The 22756-nt window shown below is 41.1% G+C and overlaps 2 protein-coding genes across 13 annotated transcripts in view; both read right to left on the reverse strand.

The window, feature by feature from the left end:
- LOC107981434 overlaps positions 1 to 22756 on the reverse strand; it is a 262240-nt gene that overhangs the window by 46092 nt on the left and 193392 nt on the right. Inside the window, exon 2 of one of the 12 annotated variants that reach the window (XM_032601782.1) lies at positions 17461 to 17687. The exons of 9 other annotated variants lie outside the window; for them this stretch is intronic. The gene's annotated coding sequence lies outside the window, so the exon portion shown is untranslated. Of the gene's footprint in view, positions 1 to 13843; positions 13926 to 17460; positions 17688 to 21983; positions 22156 to 22756 lie in introns of those variants that run through there. 2 more of the 12 variants (XM_031925851.1, XM_031925850.1) reach the window with 2 other exon arrangements.
- LOC116416711 lies at positions 17256 to 22479 on the reverse strand. The gene is made up of 5 exons (XM_031925927.1): positions 22290 to 22479; positions 21984 to 22185; positions 18058 to 18652; positions 17461 to 17687; positions 17256 to 17382 (listed from the first exon to the last, which is right to left on the reverse strand). The coding sequence occupies exons 1-5, from the start codon at positions 22477 to 22479 to the stop codon at positions 17256 to 17258; spliced, it is 1341 nt and encodes a 446-aa protein (XP_031781787.1).

Here is a 22756-nt window from a genome sequence, read left to right on the forward strand (position 1 = left end):
GGGGGGAGAGAGCTGCCGCTGCTTTCTTGACGATCGGTCTGTCACGCCACCGTGACGGTCGCTGCTCGCCGGTTCACTTCAAAGGCGCTAACTACTTCATCTTCTCCTTGACTTCGCGATAAGGCGTTAGATACGTGGTGGTTGGCTCCCTTTCTATGGACTATCTTGAAATCCCATTGTTGTAACTCTAGGGCCCAACACGCTAAACAGCCTTTTGGGTCCTTCAGATTTTGAAGCCAACGCAAGGCACTATGATCCATGGTGAAACCATATCCCTCAAGATACGAACGCAACTTCTTGATCGCAAACAGCATCGCTAAACACTCCTTCTTGGTGGCAATGTAGTTCTTTTCGGCTGGCGACAACATACTCCTTGGTGAGCACTGCACCAATCGCGAAGTTAGAAGCGTCGCATTGTACAGTGAAACGCTTCGTAAAATCCGGGCAAGCGAAGATTTGGGCGCGAGTCAGGGCTAATTTTAGTGACTTGAACGCTTCCTGTTGTTCCTCTTCCCACACCCAGGACTGCGTGTTCCTGAGTAATTTCAACAATGGCACCTTAATCTCTGAATCATTAGAAATAAATTACCTGTACCATCCAACCATCTCTAAGAATTTCTTCGTCTTCGGTGGAGTATATTCCGATACTGGCGCAATTTGCTCTGGATGGGGTCTCAGACCTCGGTCTAGCAGATACCCAAGGTATTAATACTACTTCAACCCATTTAAAGTGGTCCTCAAAACTCTCTGTGACGATAATAATATCGTCCAGATATTCAAAGACGTACGGCTTGAATTCTGGCCCGAATAAGCTATCCACCAGGCGCTGAAAAATGCTGATGCGTTTGCGAGGCCAAATGGCATTCTAGTAAACTGCCACAAACCCGATCCAGGCAGAGAAAACGCGGTATACTTCTTACTTTCCTCATCTAACGGTACTTGGAAGTAGGCCTTACGCAAATTAATCTTCGTGATATACCGGGATATACTCAATTTGTCTAAAATGCTATCTATTGGCGGTAAGGAATACGCGTCTTTGACGGTTTCATCATTCTCGTTGCGATAATCTACGCAAAACCTCTTTTCTCCACCTTCTTTGTTCACTACCACCGGGGCGCTACTGAAGTTGTTATTCGAACGCTCTATTACTCACATTCGGCGCATCTCTTCTATTTTGCGCATTCCGTCAGCCAATTGGGCAGGTGACCAGCGACGATGCTTGTGCTTTACGGGTTTATTTTTTACGTACATGATCTTATGTTTGATCAACCACGTTGCCTTCAGATCGGAGGGTTGGTTTTCCGGCAAGAACCTCTTCACCATGGTCAACAGTCGGTCCTGTTTAGGCTAAGTAAGCTCGGAAAGCCCCGCGCATCCGGCGTAGAGTTCTTTTCCTTTATACGCTATATTACCGCAAATCGTGCCACATCCTTTCTGGAATGCGCCACCTGTTATCCCAGGCGACTATTCCGACGCGGCAATCTATCCCCAGAATAATATCGTGGCGTAATTGTTCAACTACTCTAATTTTCAATCGGTCCACTACTCCATCTACATCCAACTTTAGGGATAATACGCCCTTCACGTAGGCGCTATTCCCTTTAAATCCTCGGATGATCGTGTCGTAAGGCTCAAGGCAAGAACCAAAACGTTCCACTACATCAACTTTCATTAGTGATACTAAAGCTCCTGAATCCATTAGGGCCGTGTATTAGCTACCCTCTAGGTTTAGTCGCATAAACTTTCGGTTGTCGTCGCTTACCGCGTCAATATCTTCCACCATAGTCGAGCTTTTGGTCGCTAATGGATCCTTCTGAACTGATTTTCCATCAGTCTCACTCCCTCCCCAAACCGAACTGAGAGGATTCTCTTCAGCAACCTGGCACAATAAACACGAAACGAACAGGACGGATAGTGGATCCATCCTAGTCCGCTTGGAAATCTCTGGTAGGCCCTTCCACGGCTCCCAACTCCCCGCAGTCGCGTCGTCCGATAACACTTCGCTTAATTCGGGGCCTAAAGTCTGCTTTAGCAAACGATTTAGTTTTTCGCTCTCTGATTCAGCGCTACTTTTCCCTAACGTCATCTGACCTTCGATGGAGATAGAAAATTCACATTCCCGCGACTGCGACCCCGCCTCGGCACCCCCTTGAGCGGTTGGCGCTACATTCTTCATGATTACTCCGACTCAAGAACTCTTCGCTTCCTTCGACTTCGACTTCAACTGATCATCTGCAAGAACTGTTGGCGTCAACCCGACCTCTTGTAGCTTTAACTACTCACACGTACTTCCCTCCGATGATGACTTCGACTACTCGACAACCACTCCGGTTCGCACCAGTCCAGTAGCGCGTGACTCGATTTCCGCATTCTTCGTACTATGTGCACAACTTTTCGACTTCTCACCCTGGTATGCGGCTATTTACTCTAGCCACTTTTTGGGATTGAAATCGGCATACTCTTCACCCTCATCCGACTCTTCTTCCACCTTAGGAGCGGCTCAAATAAACGGCCCAGGCGTGACTGATAAATCAACCCTAACTACTTCGCGGGTCCCAGGGGGTTGAGCTGAGCTTCCGCTACTTCGTTTCCTCAGCGCTGAAGGACGTTGCAATTCGAGCATTCACGTACAGTGATCCCCTCTTTATTGCACAGTTGGCAATACACCTGCCTGGCCAGTCTCATTGGACAAATAGCGGCTTGGTGGCCACTCTGGTTGCACTTGAAACAATTTATCTTCTGACAGTTTGCGGCACGATGGCCCTCCATTCCACATCCGAAACACGGTCCCAATTTTGGCGGCTTGTCACCGTGGCTTACATTTGGCCCACTATTCGTCTGCTGGACTGGCGCATAATACTGCTGCGGAGGAAGATTCGGCGCGTTATTCGGATGATTTCTTCCTTCGCAGGGTTGATTACCGACCCGTAGCCCATCACTTGCAGCTACTTTAGTGGATTGTCTTTCCGCAGCGGTGAGTTGTACCTGAGCTACCGAACTGAAGTCTCCCACTTGCGTATTATTCTGGCCCGCATTCGACTGATTTCCAGTATTATTGTGGCTTTTCCGATTTTGGTTATTCTTCCCCTTATTGGCGTTATTGGGTGGATTAGATTCACTGACGCTACCACTACCCGCCCCATTTTCCACTTTCAGCGGCAAGACTCCGCCACAAACGCTGAACTCGGGAGATTCATCTTGTCTGATGGAGGCAGAGGGGCCCAGTGAGCGTTTAAGTTTACATGGCGCTCATATTGATGTCCGTATGGCTCGATATCATCCAACGAATGTCGCGGGAGATTGACCATAAAATTCCTATATTCTGGCCGCAAACCAGCGAACACCGATGCCACCTGATCCCTCATTCTGGGGGATGTCACAAATGACTGCGGAGATACTTAAAGCACGCGATATATGCGGAGATTGACTCTCCAGCCCCTTAGGTTCAGCGCGCAAGATCCATTTTTACCTCCTGATCGTCCGTCTTAGCGATGAAACGGAACATCAACGCCTGGCAAAACTGCCGCCAGCTACAAAAGTCCGATTTGGCACCCCGATACCATCGCACCGCATCGTCCGTAAGCAGATACGACAAACAACTTAGCAGGCGACGTTCAGGCGGTCGATGACTCTTAACGTGCTTTATTAAGCTAGACAAAAATTTTTCTGCGGTGGACCGCCCTTTGGTTTCACTGAACCTTGGGGTCTAGTCTTTAAGCGCCTTGGTCAATTTTTTAATTTTATGCGACCGGACGCGCTAACTGCGGGTACTAACGTCGCTCGAAAACCCACTACTGGAGGATCCGGACCGCAAACTTCGTGATAAATTACTGTATCAGTATCTCTGCCTCATAAATAAATCTCCATCACTCGACCTATCTCGATGACGACACCGTTCTCGACGGGCCCTAGGAGTGGTTTCGACTCACATGTCGCCTAGCATGCCGTTCTCCACGGCGGCTTCAGTGACGCGAGTGATGACTAGGAGAATGAGACACGGCTCTATCGTAAGAGCGGCGCTCTGGATCTGCATGGCGACGGGATCAAATACTCCTATGACTGCGATGCGAATGTATTGCTTTGTACCGTGCTCTCTTTTCACTATTGTTTACAGGACACGAATAAATTTTTTACGTCTGACCGTGTTCCCGACGTACATTTGCGGATTGAAGTGATAGCAAAGATCGGCGGACAAGTGTTCCAGCGCATCATGCAAAATGTCACGTAGGCCTCGTGGTATGTGTGGCCACTTGAATACTTGATTATTTTTCTCTCCTTCGGGTGGATACACCCGGTAATTGGAGAGACCGCGGGCGAGGAAAAGCCGAGATTGTTGATAATAGTCCTTACGTAGTTGTTTACTGCGCACGAGCCATCTTTCGACGCTGGCATAGCTGTCATCATTAACTCAGGGGTCACCGTTGCTTGAAGGTACCGCTCGAGTTCCTCTCATTTAATTTCGTATCGCGAACAGTTGCAGAAGGCATGCTCCGCATCTTCGTTTGCTTCCAAATATACTGGGCAATTTGGATTATCCTCTATCTTAAAGCGGTGTAGGTAGGCTCAAAAACTCCCATGTCCGCTCAAAAACTGCGTAAGGTAGTAATTCACTTCTCCGTGTCGTCTATTGGTCCAGCCAACAATACGTGGTATGAGGCAATGCGTCCATCGCCCCTTTCCACTAGAGTCCCATCGTCTTTGCCACTCAGCTAGGGTTTGTTCCTTTGTGGATTTCCAAAATTCCTTTTAAGTATTGTCACCACGCCGGTTTTCTTCGTATATATTCTTTCGTTCTGTTGCTAGAAGGTCAATAGGCGGCATACTTGAAATAACGCACACTGCATATATGCATGTACCTCTTTTTTTCGTAGTGTCTTGTGTATCTTGCCCCAGCTGGCTGAGATAAACGCATTTTTAACATTTAGTGTAACAATAGCACAGTACTTCTTGGCTTCTCCTTTCCATCTCTTTTTTTCTATTGCAGTTCTAGCGGTGTCAACTACTAAGCTTATAGTATCAAGAGCGGAGCGTTTTTTCCTGAAGCCGTATTGATATTCCGCAAGTCCGCCTGGTCTTTCAATAACTTGGTCCATTCTAACACCGATTATGCACTCTAAGATCTTGCCCGCGGTGTCCAGCATGCAGAGTGGTCTGTATGAGGAAGCTTCTTCAGGTAGCTTATCTCGTTTTGGTAGTAGCACCAGACGTTGCTTCTTCCAGTTTTTAGGAAACGACCCTTTTTCAAGACATGAGTTGTACAAGTCCACAAAGACATCGAAGCGTGCCTGTATAGCTTGTTACAATGCAATATTAGGTATGCCATCCAGGCCTAGGGCCTTGTTGTTCCCAATTTTTTCGCATGCAGCCAGTAACTCCTTTGTGGTAATTGCTGGAATGGTTACGTCATTCATCTCCGCTTCAGGGATAGCTGTTACTTTCAGTTAAAGGGAAACCGCGTGGTCACAATACGGTCCAGCAATTCCGGGCTTTCAGGAGGGAGGATATAACTTCCCTTTATCTTCTTCATTACTACTTGGTACTGTCGCCCCCAGGGTCTAGCTCAACCTCGTCCTGTAACATTTTCAGGAACCGTCGTTTATTCTCTCGGATTTTTCTCTTGAGTATTCGTTTAGCATTTTTCATTTCTTTATTTCGAGCGTCTACTATTTCTTTACCACGACCAGTCTTGTAGTATTTCTTCCTAGTTCGCTGTTCCCTTCTTCTGGTTTGTGGCACTCCTTGCGGGCCGCGTCGATTTCTTTATCCCACCAGTCTACTAGCGGTCGTCTATTATTGAGAGTTCTGCTTGGCATCGTTGCGTCACAGGCTCGGGTAATATTTTCCATTACCTGCATGACCTTATCATTTGCAGATCCAGACAACTGTACTTCTTCTAAAGCCAGCATGAATGTCTCCTTATCATAATCCTTCGTTTTTTGCCCTCCCGTTGGATCTCTGTTTTGATATTCGTATCTCCATTATTATCGCTTGGTGGTCACTGTTTGTGTAATGATCGCTCACCATTCACGATCTAACTAAGCTAATCAGACAGCTGCTGACAAACGTGAGATCTATGATGGACCCTGCGTCTTCTCTTTAAAATATGTAAGAACATCCCTAATAAACTAAGACCAAGTCAAGGAGGGCGAATGCTTCCAATAGCGCTTGTCCTTTTTCGTTCGTCCTTTAGCTGCCCCACTTTACTGCCCAAGCGTTGAAATCGCCTGCTATCAGTACTGGTTTTCTTCCTACAGCATCCTGTATTATTTGGTCCAACAGTTGTCTGAATTGTTCTATTGACGTGTTGAGTGAAGCATAGCAGCTGTAAATGTGTACGCCTGTGACCTTAGCGCGTACGAATCATTTATTACGTCTTGTCATTTTTCCCTGGAAAGTGGCGTCTCCGAATGCCCATATCGTCGCTTTACCAGTACTGGCCATAATCCATGATGGTTTGTCCAGGTCTCTGTATTATTTACAGACGATGGCTATGTCGATTCCTGTCTCGCGGACATACTGGCTCAGTAGGCCCTGTGCAGATGCACAGTGATTGATATTCAACTGCTTTATTTTTATTTTCTTCGTCTGTCAGTGGCTTCTACTGCAGCTAGGTAAACTGGACATGCATAGCTACTAGCTGCGTGGTCACTCTTTCCCCCTGTGCCTCCTTTGCAGAGTACATATTTAGATTGGTTCTTACACTTCTTCACTTTGTGCTCATCTTTTTCACATTTAAAGCAAAGCTTACATCTGTCTTCAGTTACTGTGCACTTTCTACCGATATGGTTAAAACCTAGACATTTATTACATCTAAGCGGCTCGTATTTGTGGTCAGCCACCCGGATCCTACAGTTGACCCATTTTATTCTGATCTTCTTTAGCTTAGTGATCTTAGCCGCTATCTGAGCTGGTACGCTCATTGCAATCTGCGTGTCACCATACGTCTTTCGCAGAGATCTTATCGTAGAGACTTCTATAATGTTATTTTCGCCACTTTCCTTCTGTAATGCTTCTAGTACCTCCTCTTTTGAGGTAAGCATGTTCAGATCTCTTACTTTAATGGTTTCTTCTTTCTGGAGTGGTTTTATTGTGGCGCCTTCCACTAGTACAGCTTTAACTGCTTCTTGGAAGTCCAAGGTTTCGACTTTTTTTGTGCGTTTAAGCTCTATCAAAAGATCGCCTGCAACTGTTCTGCGTATTTTATTTACGCTATTTCCCAGTGTGTTAAGTAACGGAGCCGCTTTCATTTTGGACAAAATGTCTGCGTAGCTCTTTCCTTCTGCAGCCTTGATGATTAAAGCTGTAACGGTTTAACTTTCCCCAAGAGACTGGATAGTCAGTCGGTTCCAGGATCTGGATAGGGGAAAGGGGCAAGAAAAGAGTCTGTTTTTATATTCTTAATAATAACAAAATATATTTCTTAAGTAAAGAATAGCAAGTAGGAATGAGTTGTTAAATCTCGGCTGAAAATGGAAATCAATTATGCGTCTTCTTAAAAATATTTCGCCTTTACAAATAAATTTGTTTAAACTAACACGGTTGACAATTTACAAGAATATCTACGCGATTTCGTAACAAGAATGATTCGGTGTTCGCGGCTACGGTGTTTCGGTACTGTAGCGGTATGACGGATCGGTGGTGGATGTTGAGGTTAGGAATTCATTCGGTACGTTGGAGTCGTGTGCGCACGGCTACACCGATCGGAATGTGTCGCGTAACAACGATCTCGACCGCTCTGTGTGCGCACAGTAACGGTCGGGATAGTGCAACGGGGTTTTGAGGTTATCCCTCGGATTTATGGAGTCGTGTGCGCACGGCTTCAGAAAGCTTCGTCGCTCGTCTCGTTCCTCTCTTTATCCTGTGTGCGCACAGAGATAAAGCGAGTCGTGATATGACAGCGTAAGGCTGGCTTTGTTGGTTAGGATCTTTACGGTGGCACCGGGTATCGTCACGTGTGCTCACGTAGACGAGGCTCGATGTCGCTCGGGTGTTTCGGGTTGCCTCGTGTGCTCACGACGGCAATTCGGAGTTTCGGGTTTCGGAGTTTCGGGTTTCGGTTCGTCTACCAAGTCGTCACGTGTGCTCACGAGACGACTTCGTCGGCGCAGATCTATCTCTCGCTGTTCCCTGTAGTAACGTGTGCGCACGATGCTACCTGGAGTGAAGCTCGAGTAGAACTGCCCATCGTGCCGCGCGATCCGCTTTATAAAGGCGCGCGGCGCGGGTATGTATGGGTGCGTTCACGGCGCACCGCGTATGGTGCTCGCACCACCTGGCGCGTCGTCGCTGAGTCGCTTGCTGGTTGTCGCGCTCCGCGCTCGTGCGGCGAGCCTTTCGTTGCGCGCGCGCGCTCGCTGCGCATGCCGTGCTCGCCGAGGTCACCCTATATGTGCGAGACTCATGTTTCGTCACAAAGCATCCAGTCTGGGAGGTCTTGCCCGCTTTTGTCTATTCTTGCTGCCCCTGTTCTGGTTTGCAACGTCAGGGACACTTTTATCCTCTTTGCTCGCCTATTTCTCCTTTTTCTTTGACTTTCTTGTGACGACTTCCTGCTACGCTGTCTTTTCAGCTTGATTATCTGCTCCTTTGTTTCCTACACTTCTATCCTGTGGAGTAGTTGGGACTTCCTCTGTTGTACTCGCCTTCCGGGATCTGAGACTTGGGGTTGTCTGGGTTTCCCTCCCCTGTGTTCCCGGGCGCTGGCATTGCAGTAAGTTACCTTTTGCGATGCAGAGAGCTTATAGCTCACTCTTATGGTTCGGGCGAGGTCTTTAATTTGCTTGTGCACATTGTGTTTGCCCCTAACATACTCCATCAGTTTATTGATTCTGCTGCCAAGTCGATACAAGTGGACTGGGCACTGTGGCTTGACCCGCTTGGGGTAGTAATGTTATTAACTCACTACCCATGTTTGATTTATCTTCGGGGTTTCTTCCCCTAGCCTGTTTGGTCTGCGGAGCATATTTTATATCTGCTCTACCCTTCGGCCGGTTAAGGAGACCTCGACACCCAGGGGACGCGCCACATACGGGGTATCGGCATCCCCACGAGGGTGTGTGTCTGTGTGTGTGTGTGTGTGTGTGTTTGGATGGGTGCGTGTATACCGTAATATTTCTGCTACTAACTACTCCGTCAATATCAATAAAATTTGACATGCATATATATTTTTGGATTCTGAATTCAGGAAAAACAGTTATTTTTTATTTTCTTAACTATTTTTTTTATGGCCATTTTTTGATTTTTGAAAAACACTATTTTGCATTTTTTTAAATCAGCCCATTGTTACAAACAATTCAGCTATAATGCATTTGAAAGAAAATAAAATTACTTACTTTTCCTCGTTTGGTCCTCGGGATCGCCCACTTCGTTCAGCAGATAAAATGAAAATGGCGATTTTTTTTTTTTAAATTCATATCTCTGAAACTAAACATCATAACCTCGCGAAAAAAATCATGTCGTTGGGTCACTTGTCAAAGTATATCCCATTGAAATTTCAAGTGATTTGACCACTAATTTTTTTAGTAATAAATCGAAAACTGAAAAAAATGAGTTTTTTTGTGCCTTGATTACGGACACAAAAAGGTCTTATTGCACTCAAGATTTTGGGAAAAAGTAGATATTTTATGTGTTTTGGCTAAGTTCATTGCACAGCTTTCCAACCCCTATGGTTCGTAAGATTGTGACGTGGCAAAACCCGCGAAACTATTTTTCCCACTAGCTCCGCGGTCCCGAATCCGCGACACTATTATTTTTAAAACGTTTCCGAATCGCCTTACGATCTCGGAGGAGGTTCCGTCAGATCGCCCCAAATCAGGTTATTCAGGGTGATTGGAATAACTACACTCGAATTTGCTTAAACTCTCCCTTTTTATTCACTCACTCTCCAACTTACAAAATCCGCTCTCCGCGTGACAATGCGCCTCTCCCGACTCTCCAACACACGCTCTATCTCTCTCTCACACACACACACGATACTCTCTCACTTGCTCGGCTCGACCGTCCCAACGAAGTCGGTAAAGCAGCGCGACACGCTCGCGCTCGGCTCGGCCCCGATGCCACGCGCTGTTCGCTCGCCCGCTCTCTCTCTCCACGCGAGCTCGCTAGCGACACAAAACGATCCCGACTTCTCAGAAACTGTTCTGAGTTTCTCCCGCGTTTCTCTGGCTTTCCACTGTTTTCGCGCGTTTCAGCTCGCATTTTCTCTCGCGAACTTCTTTCGTGTCCCTCACACCACACGCACTCTCATATACACTCGCGTCTCTCTCTCTCTCCCACGCACCCACACTCGGCTCCACAGTTAACTTCCTCTTCGCCTCCTCGATCCACTCGCCCGCTCGTCTTCTTCCTCGCGACCTCGCCACGGCCTCTGCTCTCTTCGCCTCCTTCCGTGTCCTCCAGTTCTGACTCCCAGTTCCGTCTTCTTCCTCGCGACCTCGTCTCAGCATCCGCTCTCCTCCTCACGTCCTCTCGTGCTGGTCGCCAGCACCCACGTCCTCTTCCTCTGGACCTGGTGATGATGACCCTGCTCTCGTGCACCTCTTCTCGCACTTCCTCTCTCTCTCTCTCACCCCCCACACGACACTCGCTAATACCCACGAGTCGCACACACGAACGTACGTCCTCACTTGCGGTCGGCCCAAGGCTCACTGGCGGGCCGCCCGCCGCGACTCGCGCTCCCCTATCGGGCCGCGACATCGGCCGACGAGCCTCGCAGATCTCTCTCTCTCTCTCTGGGTCTGAAAACTCGCTGTTTCTGCGGGCTCGCCCCTTCTCTCGCGGATCTCGCGATTCTCTCTCACCCGATTGGCTACGCCGTTGCCGCGCGCGTCTCCTTACTCTCTCTCACTCTTAAGTACATTATACCGGGGCTCTGTCGCAGCAGAGCTACAAGTACTCGCCCGCGACACACATTCCTCGAATCTTGTCCCCTCGCTGGCCTTCCTAGAACTGGCTGTTGCTCCTCGTTGCTCCGCTGTTCCTCGGAAACTCCTGTTCTCTCCTCTCGATGCTCTCTTCTTCTCCGACCCTCACCAAAACACAAAACACACGCGCATTAATAATTGCGTTTCGCAATTATTATGTTTTCGGGAAAGGCGGCCTTGCGACGGACAACGTACCGTCGCAAGATATCAAGGTTTAATTTTTTTTTATTCTTCAAAATTTTTTGATTCCTTATATCTCTAATACAATGTAGTCAAATGCTTTAAAATTTTATTTGGTGATTCGCCACAAAAAAAGTTATCTGCTGCTCAATCTTTAAACGATTTTGTCGAACGGTTTTCTAGTAAAAAGCTAAAGTGTAAAAATCGATTTCTTCAAAATTGCGCGAGCGACCTATCTAATGAATAGCCTGTTATTTTGATGTTTAGGTTGGTTAGGAACATATGTAAACATGCGTGAATTTCTGTGAAAAAAAATTGACGGCAGTGTTCGTATTTTATATTAAAAAAAAACGCTGCCAATTCATTGGTACGTAGCTTCCTCCAACTATATTTATAGGTCTAATAAATAAAATATTGTTTTAATATATCTTTAAATCTGCTTGCTAATGTATGAGGCGGTTATAGATACATAATTTAATATAAGTTTTGGATGGTTCATTATCCAAAAGTTGACAGACCCCTCTGTTTTTTTATTATAGAATATGAACTCTATCGTCAATTTTTTTTCTCAGAAATTCACGTATGTTTACATGTGTTCCTAGCCAACCTAAGCATCAAAACAACAGGCTATTCCTTAGATAGGTCGCTCGCGCAATTTTCGAGAACACGACTTTTACATTTTAGCTCTTTAGTTGAAAACCGCTCGACGAAATCGTGTAAAATTTCAGCAGCAGATAGCTTTATTATGATGAATCCCCAAATAAAATTTTTAAGCATTTGACTACATTGTTTTAGAGATATAAGGAATGGAAAAATTAAAAAAAAAATTGAAACCTTGATATTTTACAAACTATAGGGGTTTGAACGCTGTGCAAATAAGGCCTTTTTGCGTCCGCAATCAAGGCACAAAAAAACTCATTTTTTTCAGTTTTTGATTTATTACTGAAAAAATTAGTGGTCAAATCACTTGAAATTTTAATGGGATATAGTTTACACGTGACCCATCGACCTAATTTTTTAGCGAGGTTATGACGTTAAGTTTCAGAGATATAAATTTAAAAAAAAAAATCGCCATTTTCATGTTATCTGCCAAACAAAGCGGTAGATCCCGAGCACCAAACAAGGAAAAGTAGGTAATTTTATCCTCTTTCAAATGCATTATAGCTGAATTGTTTGTAACAATGGGATGATTAAAAAAAAAAGCAAAGTACTGTTTTTCAAAAATCAAAAAATGGCCATAAAAAATATAGTTTAGAAAATAGAAAATAACTTTTCCTGAATTCAGAATCCAAAAATATATATGCATGTCAAATTTTATTGATATTTTATTGAAATATTACGGTATACATACACACACACATCCATGCGGACTTCCTCTAGGAGGAAGCAAAACAGAGGGGTCTGCAAACTTTTGGATAATGAACCATCCAAAACTTATATTAAATTATGTATTAAAATACAAGAACGTAGTCGTCACGAGCACACTTCAACATAAATATGGCCACCTCAAACAGTGCCTCAATCTATCTACTTGAATCTCTCGACTCTCTGTCCCTCAGCTTGGTGAAGTCCGAGCCGACCCACCATGTCCTCTGGCGCACGCCGCCCTCTTATACGCGGCTTGACCTTTTCTTGGTTAGCAATCCCGAAAATGTACTCGTCTACGTAAAGTCTGACTCTCCCGTTATAGCTGGTCATGGCGTTATCTCGCTGACCCAGCGATACGCTAAACCGCCAACTGTAGTTAAAACAATAAGTTCGCGAAATCTTAATCGACTTTCACCCGCCTCTCTAGCTACAGAAGCCCATACAGCGCTCGTCCCGCTACTCTCCCCAGCTAGTGGGGATTTTTTGCAAAAGCATTTCTTCTAGCTACAAACAAGGCCGATTTGGGCGATAGCCCTAAACTTGGGACCAGCTTTCTTAGTTCTTTCGTCGAAATGCATGTCCTAGCGATCCGTGCGCTTATGCGAAGGTGTGATAAGCTATAAAAGCTAGCCTCTCAAGCAGGAGCTCAAAATGACCTCGTCAACTATCAACTACATCGTGCTCCAGTATCAAACAAGCTAGACACGGCAGAAAACGCTTTCATCGCTAGCAAAATCGAGACTGCTCCGAACCTTATCGGCCAGTGGCGTGAATTCAGAAATCTGCGGGTAACCAAGAATCTAATGCTGTCTTCCCTTTCTATTTTCAGCTCTGACACTCTGACCAGGTTTTATGCTAGCGTAGTTAACCACTCCTCTCCTCTCACCGAGTCAGACCTCAATACTATTTGTTCAAGTAACGGCAACTCCGAAATAAACTCTTCTTTTCATCTTTCTCCGGTGTGTGAAATTAAATGTCCTGAAAGTTGGCAAATCAAAGGGCTCAGGCATAGATGGTCTCTCTATTTTAATGCTTCGTGCAGCCCTCCCCTGTTACGTCCGAACGTCGGCACACAATGTAATATTCTCCGTTTTGAGTCAGCTTTCGGTGAACTCGGGATGGAGTCGCTCCCTTATTTATTTTAATATTCCGCGTAAATTTATTCAAATTCCTTCCCAAACTAATGAACAGGTCTCGTTAAACTGTAGGTCAAAAGGCCTCCGACAAGCGAAGTCCAGTCAACCTTCCAGGCTACTCGACAAGTTCTCCCAAAATATATTTGTAAAATAAGCGGCAGCGTTCGAAGCCTGCTCACTTTACAAATTTCTAAACCTTTAGATATTTAATAATTAACTTATATAATTTTCACTTACTTTTCTTGTTAGAAGATTGCAGCAAATTCAGAGTTTACTGGATTGTTAACTCCTTCCTTCTTGTTTTTGATAAATGATGAAATTTTTAGTGATTGATGTATGTCAAAAAAAAAAAAATAAATAAATGAACTTTACTACAAGTATGTTTTAGTAATGTATATTTTGAAATCTTTGAAAATTTGTTGCCCACTCTTCAGCCACCACGGCTTGTAATACAAAATTTTAAAACTTATATGTTGCTTGGGAGCAGCCACCTCGGCTGAACTCCTCGACCCGACTCTCATACAGACTGAACTTTTCTTCGCACGCTTTTCTTTCCTTCGCCCCCGCGTCGCATCTTTTCCATAGGCCCATCCCTTTGGGTCCGCATCTGCGCCCTCTATATTGGTCATAGACCTATAGCATTGCTGCTTTCCGCTTGGCTACCGCCTCTTCTGATCTTCTTCCGCTCCACCTTCGCTATTTTCCTAGCCTTGCCGATTCCCCGCGAGATGGCCATCCCTGTACCATTTTCAACTTTTCTATTTGTTATTTTATAATAATTTGTAAATTTTACATTTTTGCTTATATAATATAATAATTATCAACTATGATTTTATTTTAATATTGCAATCAATTTAAACTTATTATAACTTCTATTTAAATTAATCTATTTAAACTAAAATCATATCGTAAAACCTGTGCGAGTATACATTTTTTTCTACGCCACGAATACAAATTCTTCATCTTTGAAATAAATAAAAAAATATTCTACTTTAGAAATTCTAAGTTCGATTTGCACGGCTTTTTATTCTGCGACGCAGCACAAACAAAGTTTGAGGCGCCAGATTGTCGCTCGCAATTTTTACAGATACTTGGATTTTTCCCGACTGCACACAAATTCTACGATAGGGCCGCTGCCCGCCGTATACCAATCCCGATCGCTATACCTGTGCGTACTCTTAATGGCTATTTCTTCGGACTGCCTAATTGCGCTGTCCAGACGCTCGCCTGCTCTTAAGCTCTACGAAAAATATATTCTTTTTGTCACGCAGCTACGTTGTTATTTTATTTTATTTAAATTTTTATTATATCACACGTAAAAAGAACACCGAGGAACAACAGCTGACAGCCAATCAGAAGCAATCTTTAAACGGACTCATTCCTTCATGTTCTCTCCCCACCACCTCAATAAGGAACAAGTCCGTTTAACGCTTACTTCTGATTGGCTGTAAGCTGCTATTCCTCGCTATTCCTTTTTACGTGTGATACCCCTAAAGCTCACTCTTGCTGCGGCTTTTCTCTCTAATCTGTGAGGGTTTTTACGCCATAGCAAGTGCATTTTTGTTGTACCGCGAAACCGCGTGTTTTATTTCAAGAACCCTTCACTCACTCAACCCTTTCCTTGTCGGAACTTATTCTGAGTTCTTTCACTCATTTTTTAGATTATTGTTCACGTATTGATCAACATCATTTTGTAAAAATCAAAGCGGATTTATCGATTTAGTTATGTTAACCAGAATATATACAAAAGTTTGCACGATATTCTTATTCTTCCTTAATTATTGAATATATTAATTTTGTTATCAAATCCTACAACAAAATCTTATTATTGATCTAATTATTATGATAAAACCTCCAGGATCCTACCTGGTATCCCGGACATCAACTATTTATAATCATTAATTACATTTATTCTACTTGGCCTATCGTCAGAATTACAAGTTACGACATGGGTCAGAAAATTTTCACTGCTTTTCTATAATTATATTAATCGGTTTTGCGCATTCTTTTCTAATAAATTGCACTAAGAACCTAGAAAAGTTGTGACCATATTCTGGATTTATTAACATGTCTTATTAAAAAAATTATTTTCTTTCTCAAATTTTGATCCCCACCATAACTCAGGAACGGATCTGTTCGGACGTTATCTTAGTCAAAAAACAGCTGACACTAGAAGGTGTGTGATAAGTAGTTGTATGCAGTCAGTTGCGTATACTGACTAGCCTTCGCCTTCACCTACAAAACTCAAAAGACATCTCTGCGTGAAATTTTAAAAGGGAGGGGGTGTGTCGCTACAATACTCTTTAAGAGTACAGCACACTGAGCGTTAAGCGGTCTGATTTCTTGGCGCAATCCCCACTCTTCCTCCTAAGTCCCATCTCTTAGCAGTGAGTAGTGTCTATCTTTGCAAATATAGAAAAGGTCCGTTTTGTACACAAGTTGCCACATGAGGGCATAAGGATATAGCAACGCTGCATTTCATGTCAGAGCACGGACAGATAGACTTACTAAACTGCGCGGCCGAAGCCTAACCCACCGCAGCCTCCACTGTCGATTTCTAGGTAGGAAAAAATGTAACCCGAGGAAACTCATAGTGTCAAAATTCGAAGCTCGGCTGAAGCGTTGTCATGTCTCAACAGTGCTTTGACTTTCTTAAATTTCGCTTTAGTAGGGTAGTTTCTATATATTTAAAAATAATAAAGCTCGAGCTATAACATTTTTAAAATCCTCTTCCATATATTCTTGCTTACATTATACTAGTTTTCTAACAAAATCTTAAAGGGAGTTTCAGCGCTATAAATGAAAATGTGCGTAAAAAAGCTACGGTTCCATAAGGCTCTGTGTTAAAGCACGCAACCACATATTCCAATAAGTTGACTCTGGAAAGTGTGTATACCAGGGTCGCCGTCTACACCTGCGCGAGGATCGTATGGAAAGTGTGAGGGATAGTACCTGATCAATCTGTCCGTGCAGTCGGGGGACTATCATATCTCAGTCGAAAGGAAAAAACAGCTGACGCTAGAAGCTGCATACATCTGCGTAAGATAGTTTGTATACCTATCCGAGAGTGATTCACATGCAGTCTGTAGTATGCATAATGTCTCCAATACAATGTGTAAAGGCAAGGGAAAATACCTGTGCGAGGGTCACCGTATCTACCTGCGCAAGGGAGGAGGAGCATGAACCCACCACAAAATTTTTTTTTTTTTTTTCGGGACACGGAGAAGGGAAGATTGGGACTTATACATACAACGGTTACTGACTCACTTTGAGAGTGGGGTGAATTCTCGATCACTAGGAGAGGGAAGGGAGGGATCGACAATCCCTCCATCGAAAATTCAAAGCTCGGATTCTGGCTCACTTTGAGAGAAGAGGGGGTGAGCCAGAATCCGCATGAGCCTGTATGCTTATAGCCTATCTACTCTTAATATACGCTTAGAAATTGTGTTATAAATCTGCAATGACGATTTCATAATTAACTCAGCATTTTTGTTTTCTTTTGATCTTAACAATCCATCAATGGTTTTTGCATGAGCCTTAATAGTATCATCTGTGATTCCAATTTTACGTAGGATTTTCAGAAGAATACAGACGTTGTTAACTGCATTATGCAGTTTATCAGTATTTTCATTACGTAGGATGTCCGTAGCTAAAGCTTGTACTGTAAACTTTTTTTTTCTTTCTTTCTATCAGTAAGGATTCTCTGAACTGCGGATTTAAACTCTTCCATCAATCCTAAATCTGTTGAAAGATTTATTATTTTTGGCATGTCAAAGCTGGATTGAAAAAATTGTATATTAAAATTAAAAGCGTAATTTATCGTAGTCTATAAAATCTATAATAATTATTGATACCTAAAGCCATTGTGTGCAAGCAGAATGATTGGGCATTTAAAACTGTTGAGGTAAGTTAAGAAATTCGTACAAGCGACTCTAGCTGAGAATGCTTCTACTCTTTTATCTTCATAATACAAATCGCCATCTATAAGTTGGAGACCTGTTATTTCATATGTTTTTTTGGATATATTTTTAGACGGAATAACGTACGCATTGAATGAATCTTCGTCAGTGCACGGTGCAATCTAAAAAATCAAATAGTATGGTTTCAGATTGTTGTGTATGTATGTTGAGGTGAGAACAATAAAGGTAACTCAGAGCCAAAGGACGTAAGAGGTAGTTTGTAATATACTTTTATTTAAGTTGTATAACCAGTACAGGGGTACGTATAACAGGCGAGTCACCGACCAAGTGCCACACACCGCTAGTCGCCTACCGACTCCAACTCCCTCGCGGCTCGCACACACTCACACCCGCTCACACATTCACGCACGTCTCCATCCCTACTCCTTTACATCCTAATAATCCTCGCTACTTTTATACATATATCTATACATAACACAGATATTCAAATTTGTGTTTTTGTATACATTATAAAATAAAAAATGTGTTTACCTGATATATTTCATAATTTTTAGATAAACCTGTTGTTTCTAAGTCAAAAATCACTACTTTGAATTCATTTAAAGATTCAAGCGCACAATTTCCAATTTCAGGGAGTCGTTGGGGTAGTACTGCAGACACATCAACCAAAGCCACACCACTTTCATACGTTACACCTTCTTTGCGAGAATTTACAGAATTTTTTGTTTCGCGTTGTTCTTTTAATTGCAATCTTCTTTTCTTCTGAACTATTGTTTTATTCAAGATTTTATTTTTTTCTCTTTTATTATCTTTATTTTTCCGGAACTTTTCCGATAGAGGGGCTGGTACTACTTTTAACTTCTGTCGAAAATTGGAATAGTAGTTGCCGCCAATATTCTTCTGACATACAGCTGCAGCTACACGAAAATTCAGAGAATCTGAGGCACTGTAATGTCTCGATTTAGGATTTTTACTGACAATCATATGATTTACAGACTCGTTGCTTTGACTCATCAGGGCTATTTTTCTCAGCGCACCAATCTCCACACTGTGTGTGATCTCCAAAAGCAAGCAAAACAATGCTTCGTAGAGCTTTTGCAATTTTCTCAGCATCTCCTTTATTTTGCTTCACAGCATGAGAAAAGCAATGCGAAAAGTACTCGATTATTTTAGGAGATAGTTTTAATGTGTACAATGCACTTGTCATAGACTTATGGGTATGATTATAATCAGACCATTTGGTCATTTCATATGAGGCTATCTACTTACAGCAGCAATTGTACTGGAATCATCGTCCCCAACTAAAACACTTATCCTTACATTTTCTTGCTGAAGTAAAACATTTTTATGAATAAGTTCCACTGCCATATAAGGCTACATAGCTTTTGCCGAACCCTCATAGTTCTTTTTTACAAGTATGTTTATTTGTACTCTGACCAAAACTGCACTTACGGCAGGTCGTACATCGAACAGCATGCGATAGTATTTTACCAGAATAATGACCTATCTGACTACCATGACCTACAACGTATGCGTAAAATAATTAACTTTTGTATTTATTTAACAATGTATTTTATAATGTCATAATTTGATTTATCAGTTAACTACCAGATAAGCTATTGTAAGAATGACCGGTGACACGTTTTTGCCAACCAGCATCGAAACTTGCTATCAAATTTACTACACCAGGCTCTCCACTTTTTACTTACGAATCGACATTCATTCTACACAATCGAAAATAATACTCTCATTCTTATAAATGCAAAATAATATTTTGCAATCATTATTGAAATATACATATGTATATAACTTATTCATAGCACCCACACAGCATGAAAGATTTCAATGAAATATTTCGAAATATTTCAGTGAAATATATCCATGGAATATTTCTGAAACCTTCCAGTAATATTCCATAGAAGAGCTATCAACCGACTCAATGGAAATATTTCGTGAAATATTTCAGAAATATTCCATAAATATTTCATAAAATATTTCTCAGAATTATTTACTTAATAATACACTGAAATATTTTGCGGAAGATTTTTGGAATCTTTTTTAAACATTTCTTTGGAACTTTTGTAACGAATTTTTAAACATTTATCAAAAAATTTATGAAATATTCCATAGATATATCTTGTAAACTTTTAAATAATTATTTCTTCATTATTACAATGGAATATTTCTTAAAATATTTATGAAATAATTCTTTAATATTTTATATTGGAACTTTTCAAATAAATTTTGGATATTTCTTGAAATATTTCAGGATTATTCCATAAATATGTCTCGAAAACTATCATGTAATTAGTTCGGAAATATTCCAATGGAACATTTCTTGAAATACTTATGAAATAATTCTTTAATATTTTATTGGAACTCTTAAAATAAATTTTGGATATTTCTTGAAAGATTTCAGAATTATTCCATACACATGTCTCGCAATCTTTTATATGATTATTTCTGCAATATTCCAATAGAATATTTCTTGAAATATTTATGAAATAATTCTTTAATATTTTATTGGAACTTTTCAAATAAATTTTGGATATTTCTTGAAATATTTCAGGATTATTCCATACATATGTCTCGCAAACTATCATGTAATTATTTCGGAAATATTCCAATGGAACATTTCTTGAAATACTTATGGAATAATTCTTTAATATTTTATTGGAACTCTTAAAATAAATTTTAACTCTAGCTGCCTGCGCATGAATTAACACTGGATCAATTATGTGTTTGTACCTGCTGTCAAACTAGGGAGTTATTCTTTATATTCAAAAACAAAAGGGGTTCGAATTAACGAATTAACAGTTTATCCGCTTACATGATTTCAATTATTTTTCGTATAATTTGATCCAAAAGTTTAATATTACTAACATTAACTAGTTTACGAAAGCCGATGGCGTAAAAGCAAAGATACAAACTGTTTGTGTATTTACTATAATTATATATATATAAAATAAGATATATTCACGGTGTCGTGGTACAGTCGCCGGACACAATAACTTTGCTTTACGCGCCACAACATGCCGGCGGGTCTCTTGTTGATTGGGCTTTCAGAACAAGGTGGCGCATCGGCTTCGCAGTCGCATAGACAGCGAACCACGGCCATAAAAAGAGGAAGAAGAAGAAGGTTAGGACGGTCATGACGTCAGATATCGCTTTCCTGACAGTCATGACCGATCTAAGGAGTCAAATTAACAAGAGACCCGCCGCCAGGTTGTGGCGCGTAAAGCAAAGTTATTGTGTCCGGCGACTGTACCTTCAAGCAATTCGGGAACATTTGAAGAATATTTCACGGAAGATATGTGGAATATTTCTGAATTATTTCAGGTGAAATATTTTATTAAATTTTTCAGAAATATTTCTGAATCATCATTTCACTAGTAACTTATAGTGATTATTAAACTTAGAAACATTTCAGAAGTGTTTCTCAAATCTAGGAAAGAAATATTTTATGAAAGCTTTCTTGAATGTTCCGGAATTATTTTACTGCAAATTTTCCAGTAAATATTAAACACAGAAATAATTCTGAAAGAAATCAGAATTATTTTAAAGAAATATATTTTGGAAGCTTGCTTAAATATTCCAGAATTATTTCAAATACAAATTCCAGGAGACTACGGGCTAAGAAATAATTTTGAAATATTGCTTAAATCTAGGAAAGAAATATTTTATGAAAGTTTTCTGGAATATTCCAGAATTGTTATACTGAAAATTTTCCGGTGAAGATTAAACGCTGAAAGAATTACGAAATAATTCAGAAATATTTCAAAGAAATTTTTATGGAAGTTTTCTGGAATATTACGGAATTATTATACTGAAAATTTTCAGGTGAATATTGAACACTGAAATAATTCAGAAATAAATCAGAAATATTTTAAAGAAATATGTTACGGAAGCTTGCTTAAATATTCCAGAATTATTTCAAATACAAATCCCAGGAGACTGCGTGCCACAAAATAATTTAGAAACATTTCAGAAATATTTCAAGGAAATATTTCATGAGAGATTTGCAAGGGACATTTTATGAAATGATATTATTGCAGTAATATTTCTGAAATATTTCGTGAAAAATTTCAGAAATATTTCTGAATTCTTTCAAAAAATATTTCAATATAGGAATTCGAGGGACATAACATTATTTCATAAATATTTTGTCGAAAGATTCCTGGTTTCCTGGAAGATTTCAAATATTTCGTTCCAATATTTCCGAAATATTTCGGAAATATTTCATGCTGTGTGGGCAATCACATTGAATACACGATTAAAAAATAAAAATCACCATCAAAAAGTATATTACTTATAAAATAAAAGAGTATGAAAAAATCAATTATGTAAAAAATTCATCCAGAAATTAAGATCTAAAAAATCAAAACTATACAATTGATTGCGGTTTCCAAACAAAACTGTAAGAAAATATTGATGTTCTACAGTGTGTAAATCCTTACGTGTCCTCGTTCTGTATAGCAGCCAATGTTTCTTTCTTTTCTAGTTGTATACTTTCCAAACATGACTCTTTAGCCACTTCTTCGATGGCTAATCCTAGTCTCCTCTCAGTCTTCTTCAAAAAAGTAAATGAGATAGTTAGGAAATTAGCTGATGCCAATAAACCGTTGACATGAGTCTCGCCAAGCCCATTATCTATCATTCCTGTAAATAATGAACATAAATAATATAATATATTTGATTTAGTGACAGACAAATTAGGAAAAATAAATTGTAAAGGATATACTAAGAGCGATATTTGAATAAACTGGAAAACTGATTGGTGAATTCTCTTCTGCTTGAAAAGTTGAAACCATGACAACGCATGCATTCTACTTGAAGAATGCTGGCCACTCCGTATTTCTTCTCATGACTCACATCTTTCAAGGAAATAGGCAAGTCGCAATCCGTGCACCACAGTTCCTTGCCCGAGGTTGCTAAATCAACGTGTCTGTTCATTTCTACATGATCCTTATCCTATCTCATTTTCTTTGGCTTCTGAAAAAAGGTTATGTTTCATTATTAACCTTTTCTATATAATCATGATTTGCTACACTATATACGTCTTGTAATAAGAAGTGTAATAAGCCTGAATCTTAACAAAAAAAGATTAATAGAAAATAAATATTACATTCATACTAACTTTTAGAAGCTTATTCTGCCTACTTGCTACCGCACTTTTTAGCAATTTTTCTCTTGCCTGTACAACTTTGCTTTTTGCGAACTGGCCTTTCTT

This window comes from Nasonia vitripennis (assembly GCF_009193385.2).
Source record: "Nasonia vitripennis strain AsymCx chromosome 3 unlocalized genomic scaffold, Nvit_psr_1.1 chr3_random0005, whole genome shotgun sequence".
NCBI lineage: Eukaryota > Metazoa > Arthropoda > Insecta > Hymenoptera > Pteromalidae > Nasonia > Nasonia vitripennis.

What these genes read in the sequence shown, in the direction of transcription:
- LOC116416711 (XM_031925927.1), bottom strand. Translation starts at nt 22,479, where the DNA reads ATGAACAGACACGTTGATTTAGCAACCTCGGGCAAGGAACTGTGGTGC. An exon ending in ATTCACCAATCAGTTTTCCA is followed by an intron (nt 22,186 to 22,289) that starts GTTTATTCAAAT and finishes CATTATTTACAG; the next exon opens with GAATGATAGATAATGGGCTT. An exon ending in CTTGCACACAATGGCTTTAG is followed by an intron (nt 17,383 to 17,460) that starts GTATCAATAATT and finishes TTTTCAATCCAG; the next exon opens with CTTTGACATGCCAAAAATAA.